This window comes from Sminthopsis crassicaudata, chromosome 2 (assembly GCF_048593235.1).
Source record: "Sminthopsis crassicaudata isolate SCR6 chromosome 2, ASM4859323v1, whole genome shotgun sequence".
NCBI lineage: Eukaryota > Metazoa > Chordata > Mammalia > Dasyuromorphia > Dasyuridae > Sminthopsis > Sminthopsis crassicaudata.
Window position 1 is genome coordinate 498,299,191 of NC_133618.1, and position 18,985 is coordinate 498,318,175.

The 18,985-nt window shown below is 45.4% G+C and overlaps 1 protein-coding gene across 5 annotated transcripts; it reads right to left on the reverse strand.

The window, feature by feature from the left end:
- Positions 1–8,008: 8,008 nt before the first annotated feature.
- Positions 8,009–17,406, reverse strand: PIP5KL1 (phosphatidylinositol-4-phosphate 5-kinase like 1). Of its 5 annotated transcripts, none has more exons than XM_074293744.1 (11): positions 16,892–16,954; positions 16,126–16,214; positions 15,654–15,884; positions 14,973–15,023; positions 13,497–13,651; positions 12,610–12,734; positions 12,475–12,509; positions 12,337–12,392; positions 10,580–10,692; positions 10,023–10,176; positions 8,009–8,595 (listed from the first exon to the last, which is right to left on the reverse strand). In XM_074293744.1, exons 3-11 carry the CDS (start codon positions 15,708–15,710, stop codon positions 8,238–8,240), a joined length of 1,104 nt encoding a protein of 367 aa, XP_074149845.1. In that variant the 5' UTR covers positions 15,711–15,884; positions 16,126–16,214; positions 16,892–16,954; the 3' UTR covers positions 8,009–8,237. The 5 variants fall into 5 exon arrangements, with proteins under 5 accessions (XP_074149845.1, XP_074149844.1, XP_074149842.1 ...); XM_074293743.1 differs by having other exon boundaries at positions 16,045–16,214; XM_074293741.1 differs by lacking the exon at positions 16,126–16,214 and having other exon boundaries at positions 16,892–17,406.
- Between the last annotated feature and the right edge of the window lie 1,579 nt (positions 17,407–18,985).

Sequence of the window (18,985 nt, forward strand, 5' to 3'; positions counted from 1 at the left end):
GATATCAAACCTAAATGTTCCTCTCTGCAACTCCTACTTTTTGCTGTCAAATAGGACCGTTCTAATCCTCTCCATAACAACTCTTCAAATATCTGAAGATAGTGATCATGCTCCTTCAAGTTTTTCTGCTCTTAGCTAAACATCCCCAGTTCTTTCAGCTGATCCTTCATACTTGGCAGGAATCTTACATTCTTTACCATTCTGGTTTTCCTTAGGTCAGCGATCCTTCCAAAAACATGACATCTACAATTGAATACGATATTCCAAATATTTTGTCTAGAATGAGGACGTGTGACTTTTGCCCTGGGTACCATACCTCTCTTAGTCAAAATTACATTAATTTGGGGGGCTACCATAGCTTATCCTGATCAGTCCAGATATGTTATGCTCGGGGTAGTTCCAGGAGCACACTCCTCAAAATAAAGTTGTGTGTTAGAGTCAGCAGGAAGCTCAACAAAGAGGATTGTTAAATTTTCACTCAGAACATTTACACTTTGAAAATCAGCAAATGCTACAAATCAGGGCTTGTTACTTACCTAGACTTAAGATGGTCAGCAAGGTCACTCAATAGATACAGCACCAGCCATGGAGTCAGGAGGTACCAAGTTCCAATATGATTTTAGACCCTTACAATATGACCCTAAGCACACCCCTTAACCCTAACAATTCGTTACCTCAGGAAAAAAAAATCAAAGAAGTGAAAGAGAAAATGTTAATGATACAGATTAAATTGTCCTATATATATTCTTCTTTTTCTCAGAGATCTGGTTGTTAACTTACTAGCACACCCAATACAGACTTTCTTTGAACATACTTATGTTTTAAGTTAAACATACTCATCTGTTTCAGATCATTCTTATATAGTTAAATCCTAAGACTTCAATCACTAACAAAATAGCTCAGTGGATCAAGGGCTGGAGATGGAATTAAGATCTGAGTTAAAATCTAGCTTCAAACATTAGCTGTGTGCTACTGGGCAAGCCATTTTAACCTCTTTAGTTTCCCCATCTATAAAGTGGGCTATAATAATAGCATCTGCCTTCTAGGATCATTGTGAGGATCAAACAATATAACATATGTAAAGTGCTTTGCACATCTAAAAATACTATATAAATGCCTATTATTTTAAATTCAAGTCCCCCAAAAAACATCCCAGCAAGGCAAGAGGTTTCAGATTCATAGATTGAGAAAGCTCAAAAATTCTTTTCTAAATGTGCTAAGTAACCACAGTGAAGATGCAGCAGAGAGAAATGAAAAGTGGTCTGGCTACATAATCGGGATGTCTGGATTCACATCCAGGGAGAGTCATTATGATTGAGATTCTGTGTCTTCACATATAAAAGATAATACTACTTGTATTTTTGATAATTTGCTGTCTAATCAGCAAACATTTATTAAGTAGCTATTGTGCACTGGGATCACAAAGATAAAAATGAAACTGTCCTCTTCAAACACTTTATATTTGATTAGAGAAAAGAATACAGATACACTATAAATAAATGCCAACTACACACATAGTAATTAAATATCAATTTCAAGGAGGCACTGACAGCAGAACTTCATATAAGAAGTGGGCACTTGAGCTGTGAAGGAAGGATTCTATGGATTCTAGGAACTAGAGGTGAGGACAGAATATAAAATGTTGTACTAGGAAGAACTGGTCAGGTGGTCTGGTCTGACCATAGAATGAGCAAAATGGTTTCTTCTTTTCTGTCTCCAAAGTTATGGATGATTTCTTAGTTGCCAAATCCAGTGGGCTTTTCTCATTGGAGAAAATCCTCATACTCATCATATTAAGTAATGGGATTGATTGAATTTGGAAAGGGAGATGGGGCCAAATTGTGAAGGGCTCTGGATGACCAATAAAAGTTTATATTTTATCTCTAGTAGAATACATATTTTTTATTAAGAGGCAGTATGGAGTCACTGGAGTTTTTTTTAACAATAGGGAGACAGTCAGACCTGTGAATTGGGAATCTCGAAAGGAGAGCAATTAGGAAGCAATTGCAGTAGTCTAGGACAGAGGGAGAGGCCCTGAACTAGAGTGGTAGTGGGGAGGTAAAGAGAAGGTGACAGATTCAAAAGATGGCTCAGAGGTGGAGCTAACAAGACTGAACTACTGTGTGAGAATGGCACAAAGAAAAGAGCTGGAGATGGCACAGAGGCTGTGAACCAGGGTGACCGGAAGGATAGGAGTACATTTGGCAAAATGGAGAAATTAGAAAGAAAGGTGGATTGGAATGGAGAGGAAAGTGTCCAGTTTTAGGCATGTTAAATTTCAGATGCCTAAGGGACATCCACGGGGAAATGGCCAACAAGCAATTGGTGGAATGACCTCATCAGAGAGAGAGACAGAGATAGATGGAAAGATAGAGATAGAAAGACACAAAGGGAGAGAAAGACAGTGATGGAGAGAGACAGAGACAGAGATAAAGAGATGGGGAGAAAGAGAGAAAGAGATAGAGACAGAGATAGAGAGGAGACAGGGTCAGAGAAAGACAGAGAGATAAGGAGAGACAGAGAAAAGGGGAGAGATAGGGAGGGAGAGAGACAGAGACAGAGAAGACAGAGAGACAGAGATAGATAGATAGAAACAGAGACAGAGAGAATGGCCCTGCACAGAATCTTGACCATACATCCTTCCTATGGAATAGGGGCATGAAAAATGATCCTTATGCTTGCCTCTTAGAATCTCTAGTTTCTTTCAAGAATCATCTCAGTTGTCTTCTACATAAAGCACCCACACAAACACCCTGACTCTTTGCTGGAGTCAATATTGTATCTATTTTGATAATACATACATACCTTATATGTGCACATGTACATATAAAACATATTTGTTGTCATGTCTCTCCTAATATAAGTATAAACTTCTTAAGAGTGGGAACTATTTATTTTACTTTTGTGCTTAATAGGCACATTAAAGAGGACCACAATGATACTACTGTGTAAGAATCTAGTTACACTTAATCTGACACTGGCTGATTAGACCAATGCAGGCTTGGAATGCTCTACCACAGTTCAAGCACAAATAGTCCATGTTTACATTTGAGATGGATTCTCTAAATTTTCCAATCTTTTCTTTTGAGATTCTTCAACTCTATTTGGTGCTTATAGTTCTGGTGAATAGTACAAAAAGAGAGAGAATGAGAAAGAGCAATGTCCCAAAACTGAGAGAGAAAAAAAATTCCAGGAGGAGAGGGGAGTCCATAATGACAAAGACTGCAGAAAGAACAAGGATAAGGATTGAGAAATGCCAACTGAATTTGACAATTAAGAGATCACTGCAAACTTTGAAGAGAGCAGGGAAGAATGTATTTTGTAAACCTTGAAGCTGGATTTAGATAGGGTTATTATATTTTAGATAGGATTTAGGACTTAGGATTTAATCAATATAGAAAAGTTCTAATGAGAAATCTCCTTGCATTTAGTACCTTCTCTACAACTTACAATCTCAGCTGCCTAATGTAAGGTCACACATATCCACACATATGATTAGGTAGTAGTCCCTTTAAAAATGTGAATCACCTTAAAGTACAGCTAGTCATTCACTTGTCCCACAGCTGTGAAATAGGTTTTTTCCTAGCATCACCATCCCACAATCTTATTCCGCTAAATCAAGGCCATTATCCATTTTGTATTACACTTTTGTAAATTTTAGTCTCTGTCTCAATCCTAAAATCAATTATTGAGTGTCAACTGTATGCTGTTGTATGCATGGTTGCCCTGTGTATTGATATCATTCTAATTAATCTGTTTATTCCCTCTTCCAATGATTTTTTTAATAGTAACAAGGCGTCATAGAATGAATCAGTGTAGCGTGCTGTTGTCTCCAGAAGCTGCCGGATAGCTCTCTGGGAAGAGATCTGCTGTGTCTACTCAAATCTCTCAGACAGATTCTTCTTCCTGTAATGAACCGTTGTCTCCAGGCAGTTGCTGTTAACTCTTGTCCAGAGAAGTGACTTCCTTTCCTGCAGAGTGCCCCGTCCGGCCTGATGTAATGCAGAGACTTCTCCTCTTTAACTCTTGTCCTTCTCCAGTCCAATCTGCTCTCCAGGCCCAATGTTGTCTCTTTTATCCTCCCAGAGAATGGGCGTGGGATAATGCAAGGGCTTCTGGGAAGAACCACTTCAGCCAATGAGCTTGCTCCTTCTATCAAGTCAACCTGAGTTCTCACCTTGTAATTATCCAGACAACCTGAATTCTCACCTTGTCACTGTCCAGACAACCTGAGTTCTCACCTAGTAATCCTAACACAGGACCTTGAATCCGGATTTTATTAGTTTCCAGGCCATAAGGTTTTTCATTTATCCAGGGCCATTGAAGTCTTAACAAAACTCCAATTTCTAATAAATTTCTGTATTAAAAATGAAGTCATACAAAAACTACTAAGAAAATTGGAAATTAGTATGGCAGAAACTTAACACCATACTCAAGAGAAGGTCAAAATGGGTTCATGACCTAGGCATAAAGAATGAAATTATAAATAAATTAGAGGAATATAGGATAGTTTACCTCTTAGACCTGTGAAAGAGGAAGGAATTTATGACCAAAGAAGAACTAGAGGATCATTATTGATCATAAAATAGAAAATTTTGATTATATCAAATTAAAAAGTTTTTGTACAAACAAAACTAATGCAGACAAGATTAGAAGGGAAGCAATAAACTGGGAAAACATTTTTTACAGTTAAGGGTTTTGATAAAGGCCTCATTTCCAAAATATATAGAGAATTGACTCTAACATAAGAAATCAAGCCATTCTCCAATTTATAAATGGTCAAAGGATATGGACAGACAATTCTCAGATGAATAATTTGAAACTTTCTAGCCATATGAAAGGATGCTCCAAGTCATTATTAATCAGAGAAATGTAAATTAAGACAACTCTGAGATACTACTACACACCTGTCAGATTGGCTAGAATGACGGGGAAAGATAATTCAGAATGTTGGAGATGTGGGAAAACTGGAACACTGATACATTGTTGGTGGAATTGTGAATACATCCCAGCCGTTCTGGTCTGGAGAGCGATTTGGAACTATGCTCAAAAAGTTACCAAACTGTGCATACTCTTTGATCCTTGTTACTACTGGGCTTATATCCCAAAGAGATCTTAAAGAAGGGAAAGGGACCTGTATGTGCAAGAATGTTTGTGGCAGCCCTCTTTGAAGTGGCCAGAAACTGGAAACTGAGTGGATGCCCATCAGTTGAAGAATGGCTGAATAAATTATGGTATATGAATATTATTGTTTTGTAAGAAATGACCAGCAGGATGATTTCAGAAAGGCCTGGAGAGACTTACATGAACTGATGCTGAGTAAAATGAGCAGGACAAGGAGATCATTGTATACTTCAACAACAATACTGTATGATGATCAATTCTGATGGACGTGGCCCTCTTCAACAATGAGATGAACCAAATCAGTTCCAACAGAGCAGTAATGAAGAAAACCAGCTACAACCAGGAAAAGAACTCTGGGAGATGACTATGAACCACTACATAGAATTCCCAATCCCTCTATTTTTGTCCACCTGCATTTTGGATTTCCTTCACAGGCTAAATTGTACACTATTTCAAAGTCCGCTTCTTTTTGTTCAGCAAAACAACTGTTTGGACATGTATACATATATTGTATTTAACTTATACTTTAACATATGTAACATGTATTGGTCAACCTGCCATCTGAGGGAGGGGATGGGGGGAAGGAGGGGAAAAATAGGAACAAAAGGTTTTGCAATTATCAATGCTGAAAAATTACCCATGCATATATCTGGTAAAAAAAAAAAATGAAGTCATAGTAGAAAGAGGCACCCAAGATTACACAATGAGCTTAAAGGCAATGCTGAGAAAAATCCCAGAATTCTTATTATAGACTCCTTCCAATTGCAGTTATTCCTTCCACATCATAATTTTCCTCATCAAAGTTTTGATATATCTTAGGTCACCAAAAGAAATTAAATGGGAATTTGTGGGGAATTTTGTGGAAGCCATAGACACACAAAGGCCAGCAGATAACACAGAAAGTTCAGAAACTCAGAATGCAAAATGTGTGTATGTATATATTCACACAAAATTGTATAATATTAACATATTTTATCTTTTAACACAATAACAATTCAGACTTTTATGGTGTGGAAGGAAAGTCCAGAAAATTTTATGTAGGTTTAGATGGGGGCACTATGCCCATAATATCTCTCACTGCCAACCTCACACCTACCCCCCCAACCTCCTGGATGTGCAAGGAATAACTATCATCTCCTTATTTTATAGTCTTTCTCTCCTCAAGATCAGAATTAAATGGAGAGCGTAAATTAAGGAAATATGTTTCATTCTTTTTTAAGCTGACCTGTGACCCATTCTCTTTAATACAGCTTTTCTATTTGCTGGACCCAGGTGGTAGTTTCTTTATAAACCACAATGACTAATACAACACCTGATGTAAGGCTAAACATTCCACTTCAACAGCTCGTCAAAGCTCACAGACAGTCCAAGGTTTTCAGAAAGTAAACTAACAGAGAGCCCAAGTTCTGGAGGCTTCTGCCAAGTGAGAGAAAAATGTGGACCAGTGGTGGACAACATGTCTGTTGTCCCTGAAATACCTGGCCTGAATTCTGAGGGATTAGTCACCAGGAGATCCTTCAGCATCACCGGGGGCTGCTGGCGTTGGGGAGGAGGGGGCCTCCTGGTTTTCTCAACCTAGCTTGGAGCAGTGGAACAGGTCTCAAGGGGGGCAATGAGTTTCTGGACCTCTCCCACTCTGGAGTGACCCAGCCAGAGTCAGCCCCTTCACTGGCAGACTATGTGCCACCTTTGGGAACAGGTCTTTCCCCCGGGCGGTTGGTGAGTACGGAGTTCAGGAAAGCACAGCTCACTATCAAGACTAGCACCGGCACTCATGCCAACATGCCCTCCATCACCCCAGTTCCCCAACATTGCTGCCACAGGAGGGATTAAGATGCTTTGGGGGACAAGGAAGGGCTTGTGACCAGAGGGATTCTGACTAGAGTATCCTAGGTCGGTATCCTAGGGCATCTTCCACCAGAATGGAGGAGGTTGTTGTTCACTGGTGTCTGACTCAGGGTTTTCTGAGCAAAAATGCTGGAGTGCTTTACTCATTTTATTTTACAGATGAGGAAACTGCCCAGGGTCACCCAGCTGAGTGTCCGAGACCAGGCTCACACTCAGGAGTTCTTGATTCCAGGCCCAAGGCTCTATGCACCGGGCCACCTAGTTTCAGAATGGGAGGCTGTGGGGGCTCAAGAGCTCTCTCATTTTTGTCTCTCTATCCCCGCATCTGACACACATTAAGTGCTTAATAAATGCTTGTTTATTGATCAGCTAATCAGAATGACGAGGGGTTTTTGGACATGACAGTTTGCAAAGACCATTTACCGCATGGGAGAAAGGCTGCTAAATGACAGCGCCCATCCCCAAAAAACGCCAGCTGCCTGACGGGATAAAATGTTTGCTATATCGCTGCCAGCACCCACTCCGCAAATAGCTCAAGTTACATTTATCTTCCAGGAGATGGAGAGTCATTATTTCCCCACTCTACAGAAGGGGAAATTGAGGCCTTAAGCATCAAACAGCTTGCCCAGGGGTACTCAAGACAGGGTCCAGATACCTGAATACGAATGCCCCCCAACCGCTGCCACCTTGGCTCCCATACTTTTTCATAAAGAATTCATTGTCATTTCCCCGGGCCCCCCCTCCCCCCAGCAAGAACCTCGCTCCCTGACCTGGGGAAGGGCTCCTCTCACTCCCGGCCCCGGGCCCCTGGCACGTGCCATGGAGATGGGCGGATAAGAGGGAGGGGTTTCCCCAAAAGCCGTTCCCTTATCACGGACAGCCCAGGCCTCCTTCGGGCGGGAGGAGGGGCGGAGGAGGGAGGTGCTAAGCCCTGCGTTTTCTCCTGTCCAGACCACAAAACCGTAGAGCTTGAATGAACTTCGAGTCTATTAAATCCAACACCCTCATATTACAGAGAAGAAAACCGAGGCCCAGATGAAGGAAGCATAGTAAATTAGAGGCAGAGGTGGGGCTAGAACTGCTGGTATCCTAACGCTCAGTCCGGCTCTTCCGCTGCGTTCTCTCCCTCTCCGCGTCCCGGGCGGCGGGAGGGTCGTGAGAACCTCCCTCCGAGCGCTCGGCCTCCCGGGGAGGAGGCCGGTCTTTGGGCCAAGGCCGCCCCCTGGCGGTGCAGGGGAGCGGTTCAGGGAGGGGCCGAGGGCCGCTCACACCGTGTGAGCGTCCACCCAGCGGTAGAGGCGGCTGGCGTAGTGCGCCGGGTTGACGGTGGAGAAGGACTGGGTGGGGTGCAGAAGGGACTTCCACAGGAACTCTATGCGCTTGCGGAGGTTGTAGACGGTGAAGAAGTCTATGATCCCTATGAAGTAGCGGTGCTCGGGGCCGTCCAGGGTGTGCAGGGCGTTGTGGGCGTCGGGCAGCAGCCGGCAGTTGTGCGCCAGCAGGTTGTAAGAGCCCCTCTTGTTGGAGGGGGAGATGGTGGAGTGGATCTTCAGGTTTTTGGTCAGCTTATCCGTGGCCAAGTAAGGCACTGCGGAAGCCTCGCCCCACGCCCCGTGCACTGACCTGGGAAGAAATCGAGGGCCGGTCAGGGGGGCGGCGGCGCAGGAAGACCCGAGGCCGCATCGCTAACGGGTCACCCCGGGCTGCAAAGCGGTGGTCGTCTCGCCCGCTCCCCCGTGTCCGTCCCTGCACAGTGCTGGCGCTTAACCCTGCTTGTTGTTAACCCCTAGGAGACCAAGGCCGCTTTGTCAGGGAAGTCTTCCCCAAACAGCCCCCCCCCCATCATGTCCTTTCTACTCTTCCCACTCTCTTACAGCCGTCTCACCTGCTCCATTCCCAATCTTGAGCCTAGAATTATAGTCTCCAAGCTGGACCGTATCCTCAAAAATCATCCTCTCTGACCAATCCCAAAGCGTCTCTCACAACTGATCAGCCGCTCTCTACTTACAGATCTCCAGTAACGGAAACCTCATTGCCTCTCTGGTTACTTGTTCTTAAACTTCTAAAACCCAATACAGAACACTTGAATATTACTGTATGCACAAGTCCTTTAACTTTTCACTTTGGCCAGCTAGAAGGTGCAGAGAATGGAGCAACAGAGTTCAGGAAAAATTACTAGCTGTGGACAAGTCACTCAACCACTGTCAGCTATTGCCCAGGATTATCATAAGATTCTGCAAACACAATACAAATGTTCTACCACTACAACTATTATTTCCCATGCTAATAAACATCTGTGGTTCACAGATCTGAAGGACTAATTCTTAAACTGGAAGGGACCACCAAAATTCACTGAGACAGTCCGCCTATTTTCTTTATTATTATTTTATGATTTACCCATTTTCTACACAAGAAAACTGAGGTTTGAGTAAAATGATTTGCCTAACAAGACAGAGCTGGTACAAAGTTGAATTCCTTCAGCTGATATGTGTGGAATGGGTTCAAATCCCTTCACTGTCCTGATGGTTGTCACCTAGGTCCTCATCATACCTTAAGTAATGGCTGCTACAGGGCCTCTGTCTGTGTCTTTCGAATCCTCCCTCTAATTCCCATGTATCTTGCCCCACCCTCAAATAGTCACAAAATTATAGTGGGAAGGCAGTCACCTAGTCAAATCTCTCTCTGAAAGGATTAATATATATCTGTCAAGTGGTTCCCCAGTCCCTGCATGGAGACTGCTAATAAGAGGAAGCCAATGTGTTCTAAGTAGCCCTTCCAATCAGCTCTCATCATTCAGAAGTATCCCCTCACATCAGACCTAATCAGTTCTCATCATTCAGGAGTTTCCTTTCATGTCAAGACTCAATTTGTCTCTGCAACTTCTACCCATTTTTCTAGGTCCAAGTAGAGTGTATTCAGTCTGGTTTCTACATTCTGGCCCTTGAAATCCTTGATCCTAGCTACCAACATCCCCTTTTCGCCCTGCTTATTCCCCAATCATGTCCTGTCTTCTCCAGGTTCTCTTCTGCAGATTCTCCAAGGTGGCTTACCTGGCTATACGAGTCAAAATATTCTTGCTTTGTTGCTTCTCGTCTGAGTGGAGCTTCTGAAAGGCTACCAGGAGGCTGTAGTCCAGAACATTGAGGTCACGCAGGAAGGCTGTGTCCAGCTCTATCTGCTTGAGAAACCAGTTCCGGTGGGACCCTGTGGAAGTGGTTAGGATCACAGAGGAGAGTGGACAGTATGGGTGAAGAGGAAGCATGGAACAGACCCTAGCCTGGGTCTCTCTGGGGTATTTGGGACAAAGCAGAGGACAGAGAACAGACAGAGAAGGTAAAGCATTTATCAGCATCTCACTGGGGTCAACTTTAGGCCCAGAATGGAGATTTGCCACTGCAAAAATTTTTTTTCTTCAACTGCAGCCTCCTGCCACAGTGGTGGGAGAAGAGTTACCCTCACTGGGTATCTGATGGCTCTGACCCACCACCCTGCCAAGCAGAAATGGGCTCCTATGAGGGTTGAGAGTCTGAGGAGTGGGCAAGAGATACTCAAGAACATTAAGTAGTGAGTACCCTAGAAGAAGCTCTAAGAATGGGGGCTGGCTCACCCAGAGAGATGGTTTGTCCCTCAAAGTTGAGATCCTTTAGCACTAGGATAATTTGGCTCTCCTCAGGCAGAGGTTCTGTCCATCGGCTCACTTGGCACCCCTTAATGTCATACCTGATCAAATAGAGGATGGAAAGAGGAAGGAAAGGAAGGAAGAGAGTGAGGAAGGAAGAGGAGGTAGAAAGAAGGGAAGGAGAGAAGGAAGAAAAGGAAGAAAAGGAAGGAAGGAAGAAAAGGAAGGAAGGAAGGAAGGAAGCAAGGAAGGAAGGAAGAAAAGGAGGGAGGGAAGGAAAAGAGGGAGGGAAGGAGGGAAGGGATAAGTGACAGGGAGAGAGGAAAGGAGGGAGAAAAGAAAAGGAACATTCATTAGGTGATGACTATGTGCCAGGCACCGTGAAAAATTTGATGGGGTGAGTCTCAGAAAGAGAGAGAGTGGGCAGCTTAAAGTGTTCAGTGAACACTCCACAGAGACTCAATGAAACAGTGGCTCCCCTTCATATAACCTCTCAGGGAGTCTAGCTAACAGCAGAGACAAGAAAAAAAGTTCCAGGGAGAACCAAGGTATTTCCTTCTTTGTCTCATTCTCAACAAACAGAGTCTGTCACAGGTCTGTGTTAGACCCACTTGAGATGCTCAGTCAAGCTTGGTGAATGAATAATACTCCCTGTCTGTTCACAGAGTTGTGTAGTTAATAAAGCACCTTCCCAACCCTCATTTCACTTTATCCTCAAGATGGTGCTATGAAAGAGGGACCACCATCACCATTTGATCATTGGGGAACCTGAGGTGGAGAGAGGCTGATTTACCAGAGGTCACCTGATAAGGAAGTGGCAGAAGGAATATTCAAATCCAGGTTTTCCCACTTTTGTTCTATCTAATTTTGTCCCTCTGCCTCTTACCTTCCCTGGATTCCTTCTAGACTGAACTTTTAAAATCTTACTTTCTATAGGAGGCCTTTCTGGGTCCTCCCTAACCCCTCGGCTGCTAACCCCTTTTCCTCTTCCATTACTCTCTATGTACTCTGTTATTTACCTATTTTCCCCTCAGGTGAGCTCTTTGAGGGCAGAGGCTTTTACTGGTTTGTCTCTATACCTTCAATACTTAGTACAGTGCCTGGCACACAGTAAGTGCTTAATAAATGCTTGACTGGCTGACAATCTGCTGCCATATTTAGAATCTCTGGTTTCCTTCTCTATAAAATGAAGGGATTCTACATATAATTAAAAGATTCTTTTTTCTTTTTTTTTCCCCTGAGGCTGGGGTTAAGTGACTTGCCCAGGGTCATACAGCTAGGAACTGTTAAGTGTCTGAGACCAGATTTGAACTGGGGTCCTGAATTCAAGGCTGGTGCTCTATCCACTGCGCCACCTAGCTGCCTAATTAAAAGATTCAACTAAATTATTTGTAGGGAAGGTCTCTTTGAGCTCTAACATTTCTATGTTCTTAGATTTCCTCCAGCTGGGACATCGTGGGACCATTTGAGGCAGTATGGCTCAGTGAGGAGCTCCAGTTGGAACTTTGACACTATAAGGCCAAGGACAGGTCATTTAGCCTCTCTAGGCCTCAGTTTACTCATTTGGAAAATGCATGTAACAAAACTTGCACACTCTATTTCACAGGATTATTGTAAAGAAAATATTTTTTAACCCGGAAAGTAGAACAGAAATGTGAATGGCTAATACAAATACATCAAATGCCCCTTCCATGGGGGCACGGCTAATACACTTGTGAAGCTGATATTCCTGTCTCCCAACCAACCTTTCAGAAATTCGATCATCAGGGTAGAAGACACTCTGCATGATGATGAAGTATTTCTGGATGAAGGAGAAAGGGGAAAGGTCATCCTCTGCCCTCTTCTTTGTGTTCAGAACCCCGAATGCCCTCAACATCCCCTACCTTCTTTCCCTGGGCCACTTTGATGCTGTGGATCCCTAGCAGGAAAGAGAGAGAAAGGTCAAAAGAAGAAGGGGAGATAGGGAGCCCAAACCATAACCCCCTACAGCATCGGCCTCAGGCAGGCCTGGCTCCTACCCAGAAACTTGACAAGCAGAGAATGGGGGTATTCGTGGAGGTGATGAATATAGAGGGCCAGTTTGGAGAGTAGGAAATGGATCTCTCGCTTTTCTTGAGTCTTCAGGAAGAAACGCTTGTCATTTCTGGGATGGAGGAAAAGGCCAAGAAGAGTTAGAGGATCAGGCTCAGGCCTAGCCAGGAGGGTGGGCCAGCTCACTCTCCAGGAACTTGTTTTCTCTCTCCCCCTCTCCCTGTCTCTGTCTCTCTCTTCTCTTTTCTTTTCTCTACTCTCTTCTCTCTCCCACATTTTTCTTTTCTTCTTTTCTCTCTCTTCTCTCTCCTCTTTTCATTTCTTTCTCCTCCCGCCTTTCTCTCTCCTTTCTGTCTCGTCTATTTCTGTCTTTGTCTCCCTCCTCTTTCTTTCCTTTTCTCTTTTTTTCTCTTCTTCACTTCCCTCTCACACACATACACACAAACATGCTACTCACGTTCATACACACACATTCAAACATGCCATTCACATTCTCTGTCTTGTCTCCCTTCTCCCTGTCTTTGTTTCTCTGTCTCTCCTTTTTCTCTGTTTCTTTTCCTCCCTTCTCTCTCTCCCTCTTTCCACTATTCTCTGACCATCCTAATCCCTAGATTTCCTTTAATTCCAGCCCAGATCCTCCTCCCCCACCCCTGACCCTCTATACAAAGGGTCTCTTGGCCAGAACTCCTCCCAGATCTCCAGCATTCATAACCCTGCTCCTCCACCCCCATGAGGGAAGTTCCATATATGTGGAACAAGGCAGCACATGGACGATCCAGGGCGCCAGTGCCCACCCTGGCTGATTCCCACTACCTCTCTTTCCCTGGAACCCATTCCTCCCCTTTTTTGCCCCATTCCTTGATGTGACACTAACGTCAGGAAGAAGTTTGCTTTGCTCTTGGAATTACTGATGAACTGTAAGAAGCAGCTTTTGGAACTCAAGGAGTTCTGGTAATCCTTTTCTGCCAGGCCCAGGAAGTGTCGAAGGTGGGCAAAGACAGGACCTGCGATGGTGTCCATTTCAAAGCCCTGAGGGAGGAAGGCCAATGAAATAACATAGCAGGGCCTGGCTTATGCCAGAATTCTGGGGGGAGAGGACAGGAGAACTCTAGTTGAAGAAACTGAGGCAGAGACAGAGATTAAGTGACCTGCCCAGGGTCACCCAGCTAGGAAGGATCTGAGGACAGATTTATGATACTGGCTGTATGAGCTTGTGCCCCAAGCAACTTTCTAAAATGATAGGCAGGAAAGATGCCAACCTTCATTGTAAAATGCCTTTAAGCATTGAGCTCCCTATTCCAATGAAATCATGGCCTTCTATTTTTACAGATGTATTTGTGTATGTTATATGCCAAAGAACCAAAGCTCCCTGAGGACAGGCACTCCATATTTTTTCTTTGTTTCTCCAGCCCCCATATACTTGGTACATAAATGTTGCTCCGGTCTGAATTAATGGGTTTTGGGAGGGTTGTTTTTGGTTTTGTTTTATTTTGATGAGTGGGGGTGGTGCAGCAGATAAAATACTATGCCTGGAATCAGGAAGGCCTAAATTCAAATAGGGCCTCAAAAGCTATGAACAAGTAAATCATTTAACCTTAGTCTTCCTCTGTTTCATCAATTGTAAAATGTGGATAAAAATAGCATCTATTACTCAGGATTATGAGGAGGATCAAATGAGGGAAAGATAAGTGTCTGGCACAGACTAAGTCACATATAGTTAGTTATTACTATTATTATTATAACATGAAATGATATTTGTAAAGTGGCTGGCACGTAGAAAACATTAAAGGCTTCCTTCCCCTTATCTTGGCACATCACATATCAAACACATTCATAAAATATGTAACCCATGTGAACATGCATAATGTATATGTGACTTAAGTATGGACATTCATGTGTTCTTGAGACGGCTCCTACAATGTATTGGTAGGGGAGAACATGGGCACATTTGCAAACACATAGCATGGGGGGAGAGAGAGAATAGTGTGTCGGAGGGGATATAAGTTGGAAACTCAACAGAAGAGTATTTAGGCCAAAGGGAAAGATCAAGATCCAGAGATCAGTCAGGAGGGTTTCCCCTATAACCCAGCTCTAGCAGTGCTCATCTTTTCTCTGACAGGTTTTTAGGGTTTAAATACAGTTTTCCCATTCATCACAAAACTTGACCTTCCAAATGATCTATGAGAGAGAGGGCAGGGATTACTATGACCATTGGAAAAACAAGGAAATTGGAGCAGCCCAGCCTGAGGTGAAATGGTTTGTCCATGTCTACTTGAAATCTGTGGCCAAGCCAGTGTTAGAGGCACCCCTACCCCCCAAATCTCCCAGCAAGAATTCCTGAAGCTCCTACCTCGTGGGTCTGGGTCACTACAGAAGAATAATCTTCCTCCTTGAGGGGTTGCTGGAGGGGAAAGACAGACAAAGGTTTAAGCGAAATTCTCTCCTGCATCCTCTATTTTCTCAATCCCATTTCCTACCCCTGGGTGTCAATGAAGAGTAGGGAGAAAACTCTGCCTCCTGGGGTGGCCTACGGCTAATTAGGGGTCCTCAGCATCCGGCCCCTCCTACTTTCCCCTCCAACAACTTTTCCTAGCTCTCTCCTCCACTTCTCTTCCAGCGACCCCCGGAGAGGACGGTTTCTCTCCCCCATGCTGCCTCATCAGATTTCCCAGCTCAGCTTCGGAGCCTGTCAGCTCAGGGATTTGCTGAGCAGGCTCTGGCGGGGTCCCAGGAGCCGGAGGGATGGGACACAGCTGGTTTTCGGGTGGGCAGAGGGCCAGGCTCAAGGCGGAGCGCACATGGTTTTTATTCAAAGAATCACAGATTTTGCAACTGGGGACGCTGGCACCAGAGTGGATTCTTGAGACCATCTGAATCCGGGTCTGGCCTCATTTTACGGATGGGGAAATTTAGGTTTGGGAGAAGGAAGGGATTTTCCAACAAGTAAACGGCAGGGCCGGGCTGGCGCCCGGGCTCTGCCGCCGCCAGGTCTGTGCCGCCCCGGAGCCGTCCTCTTCCCGAGCCGGCTCACCCTGGAAGGGTGGTCGATGGAGAGCTGGATGGCATGGTGGAGCCCTAACTTAATCATGCACGTCAGCTTATAATGCTCGTGTCCCGAGTCGATCTCAAAAAGGCCGAGTAACTTCCATCTCTCTCGGATGCGCCACAGGAATCTCCGGAACGGGTTGTCGCTCTGGGAGTTGTTTGGGTAACCCGACCTGCCGCTGGGGTTAATCTCCTGCGGGCACGCACAGGAATAGCCCTGAGGAAGAGAGAGAGAGTGAGGGGGCGGCAAAGGCAGGGGGAGTTTATCTCAGCGCGGTCCCGGGGACCAGGGCTCCTGCCTGTCACCACCAGCCCAGTGCCGCGGCTCCTCCCAGCCCCGACCAGTCCCAAGCCCAGTAAGTCCCCCCCTTGGTCACCTCTGGGACACGCTTTAGATACTCTGTGATTGGAGATGACCATTTTCGAGACCCTTGCCCCTCCGTGGCTGCCTTCCTCACCTGGCGAACTTTTGGAATTCCCTGGGAGTTGGCCACCTTCGTCCTAAAGATGGTTGTACCTGTCTAGAGAAGACTCGGAGAGCCAGGATCTTACACAAAACGAAGGGGAGGGTTGCGAAAACTCCGGTTAACAACTGCCCTTTGCCCCACGCAGTCTGGTGGTACCTGTCTCAGGTGCCAGAGTTGGCTCCTGGGACAAGGACGGGGCAGCCCTGCCGAGGAGGGGCAGCACATGCAGGGACAGGGGCACAAGTGGACTCAGCTCTCCGGGGTCACTCGGACTGAGGGGGGTGGGGGCGAGCTGAGGGACACGGGTAGAAGACAGGAATGAAAGGACGCGCTTATCCCCAGTGCTCGCAGACCCAGGGAGGGCTAGGACCCATTTATCTATCGCGTCCGGGGTTTCTCTGGGTACACAACCCTCAAGCATCAGAGACTCAATCACAAGACTCATGGATCAGAAGTCATGTTAAATGCCCCATCGAAACCCGTGCACGTCCCAGGAAGAACGACCCCTACGCGCAGAAAACCCGGGATGCCCGCACATGCCGCTCTGTGCACCCTGCAGCCGCGGCTGTCCCAGGGGACTCCGTGTCCCCGAGCCCCCCTCCCCACAGGAGCCCCGCGATCATGTGCAGGGGCACAGCCAGCCCAGCCCAGCCCAGCCAGCCCAGCCCAGCCAGCCCGGGGGGCCCACGAGCCCCGGAGCCCGGGGTGGCCGCCGCGCTTCCAGCCAGCCGGCCCCGGAGCGTCCCCCTGGACCTACCTCATAGTGCTCCAAGGGCCTCTCCGCCATCGCCCCCAGAGGCAGCGGCCCGAGGGCCCCGCCTCCCGGCCTCGCCCGAATCCTTTGTCCCGCCCTTCGGTCCACGGGCCCCGCCCTCGGCTCCCAGCCCCAGTCTCTCCATCGCATCGCCTCGGGCTGGGCATTCCCAGCCTCGTTCCGCTCGACAGCCCCAGATTGGTTGGCTGGGGAAACGGACCGCTGGGGGTGGGGATGGAGGTGGGCAAAGGCTCGGAGGCGGGATGCCTGGTTTTCCTCCCGTTTCCTGGGTGCCGGAGCGGGAATCCAAAAATCTGGCTTGAACTCGTGGGTCCTTCCTGTATCAGATGCTTGACCTTGCCCTTGTTCCCGTCTCATCATTTTCCTGGGCCTCATTTTCCCAAACCGTCCCTTCTACCTGGTTAAATGATAGGTCTCATAGGATTAAAAACCTAGAGCTGGGAGAGTTCCGAGAGGCCACTCAGTCCTATCCTCCCCTTCATTTTACAGACAAGGAAAATGAATCCCACGGAGGTCACGGAGGGTGTAGATAGCGGAGCTGGGGCCTGGCTTCGGGCCAGCTGACCAGGTTCAAGTGGACCCCTTCCTATACCATGGGACTGAACACCCTGAATTAGTCCCTCCCATGGCTGATATTTGAAGAGTCCAGTGTACTGAGGTGTTTCCTCCCTCTCCTTCCCCCCTTGCCTCCGTCTCCCTCTCCCCCCACGCTAGAGTTCCCTGCTCAGGACCACGGGCTCAAGAATGCCCCTTGGTGGAGTTGTGGGAAATTACCAAAGGGCCTGGGGGGAGGGGAATAAATTCTGTCTTTTGCGCCTCAACCCAGGAATGGGAGGATCGGGAAGTAAATGGAGCGGGTGGGAGGAAGGTCCTAAGATGTCAAATTCTGACGGTCAAATTTAGAATGATGCTGCAGAGACCAACATCACCGTCTTTAGGAAGAGGGCCTGAAGGTACTATGAAAAGCCCATTCTTTATTTTACAGATGGAGAGCCTGAAGACCAGGGAAGTTCTGCTCCAGAAGCAAATTAGTGGCAGGTTTGGAGAACTGAGAGAGTTCCAGCTGTCCCCCGCAGGCTGACAAATTGGTAAATAACCAAAGGATGTCAACAGGCAATTTTCAGAGGAAGAATTCTAAGCTATTAGCGATCATATTTTTAAAAAGTGCTCTAAATCAGTAACAATTGGAGATATGAAAATTAAAAACTATTTTGCAGTTCCACTTCACACCCATCAGAAGGGCACATATGATTTAAAAAAAAAAAAAAAGTAAAGTAACTAATGCTAGAAGGGCTGTGGGGAAAAAATGAATATTAATGTATTGATTGAACACAAGGATCAAACATGATTCCAGAGAACTGATGAAGAAAGCTACTCATTGAAAGGTGCTGGATTTAAGATAACGATTGAGACACATCTTTAGACGTGGCCAATGCAGAAATTTGTTTTTGATAAGCGTATTTGTTGCAAGTATTTGGTTTTCTTTCCTTCCATTGGGGTAGTAGAGATAGAAAATAGTTAATTTTTTAAGTCTTTTGAAAAGAATCATCTCCTTGAAGGCAAGCATTTTTCTCCACATCACCAGGACTTAATAAATGCTTACTGAAGTTTTTCAAAATAATGAATCTTTCCCAATATTAGTTTTAATATCATATCATACACATGTAATCAAACATCTTTAACTGTATCTCTTGCTTCATCTATCGCAATACAAAATCTGAAAATTTTCATTTCTCAATTAATTGCAAAGAACTTCAGACATGGGTGGTTTTCCTTCCAATTGTACTATTTGCAAGTGAAATTACTCAAAGCTGTTTTACATATGAAAACAATGTCAAGCATTGTTTTCTAATAAATGATGCTAAAAACAATAAATAATTGATTGCATTGAGTCCAGAGGACATGATGAAACATGCTTCCCTCCCTCCTGAAAGAGAAGTGCAGTGACACATACATTTTTTGGACATAGCTAACTTGGGAATTTGTTTTGCTTGAATAAATGTCTTAGCATTACTTTGTTTTTCAACTTGTAGAAAAGGTAGGCAGGAGAGAGGCCTAGTTTTAAACTTCATTGAA

Bases quoted from the DNA above. Each gene is read 5' to 3' on its own strand.
- PIP5KL1 (XM_074293741.1), bottom strand. From the start codon at position 17,284: ATGAGGCCCAGGAAAATGATGAGACGGGAACAAGGGCAAGGTCAAGCA. The intron at 15,885-16,891 runs GTAGGTCCAGGG...TCTCTTCCTCAG, and splicing joins GGCCCTTGGAGCACTATGAG to GGCTATTCCTGTGCGTGCCC. The intron at 12,393-12,474 runs GTAGGGGATGTT...TCCTTCATCCAG, and splicing joins AAGTGGCCCAGGGAAAGAAG to AAATACTTCATCATCATGCA.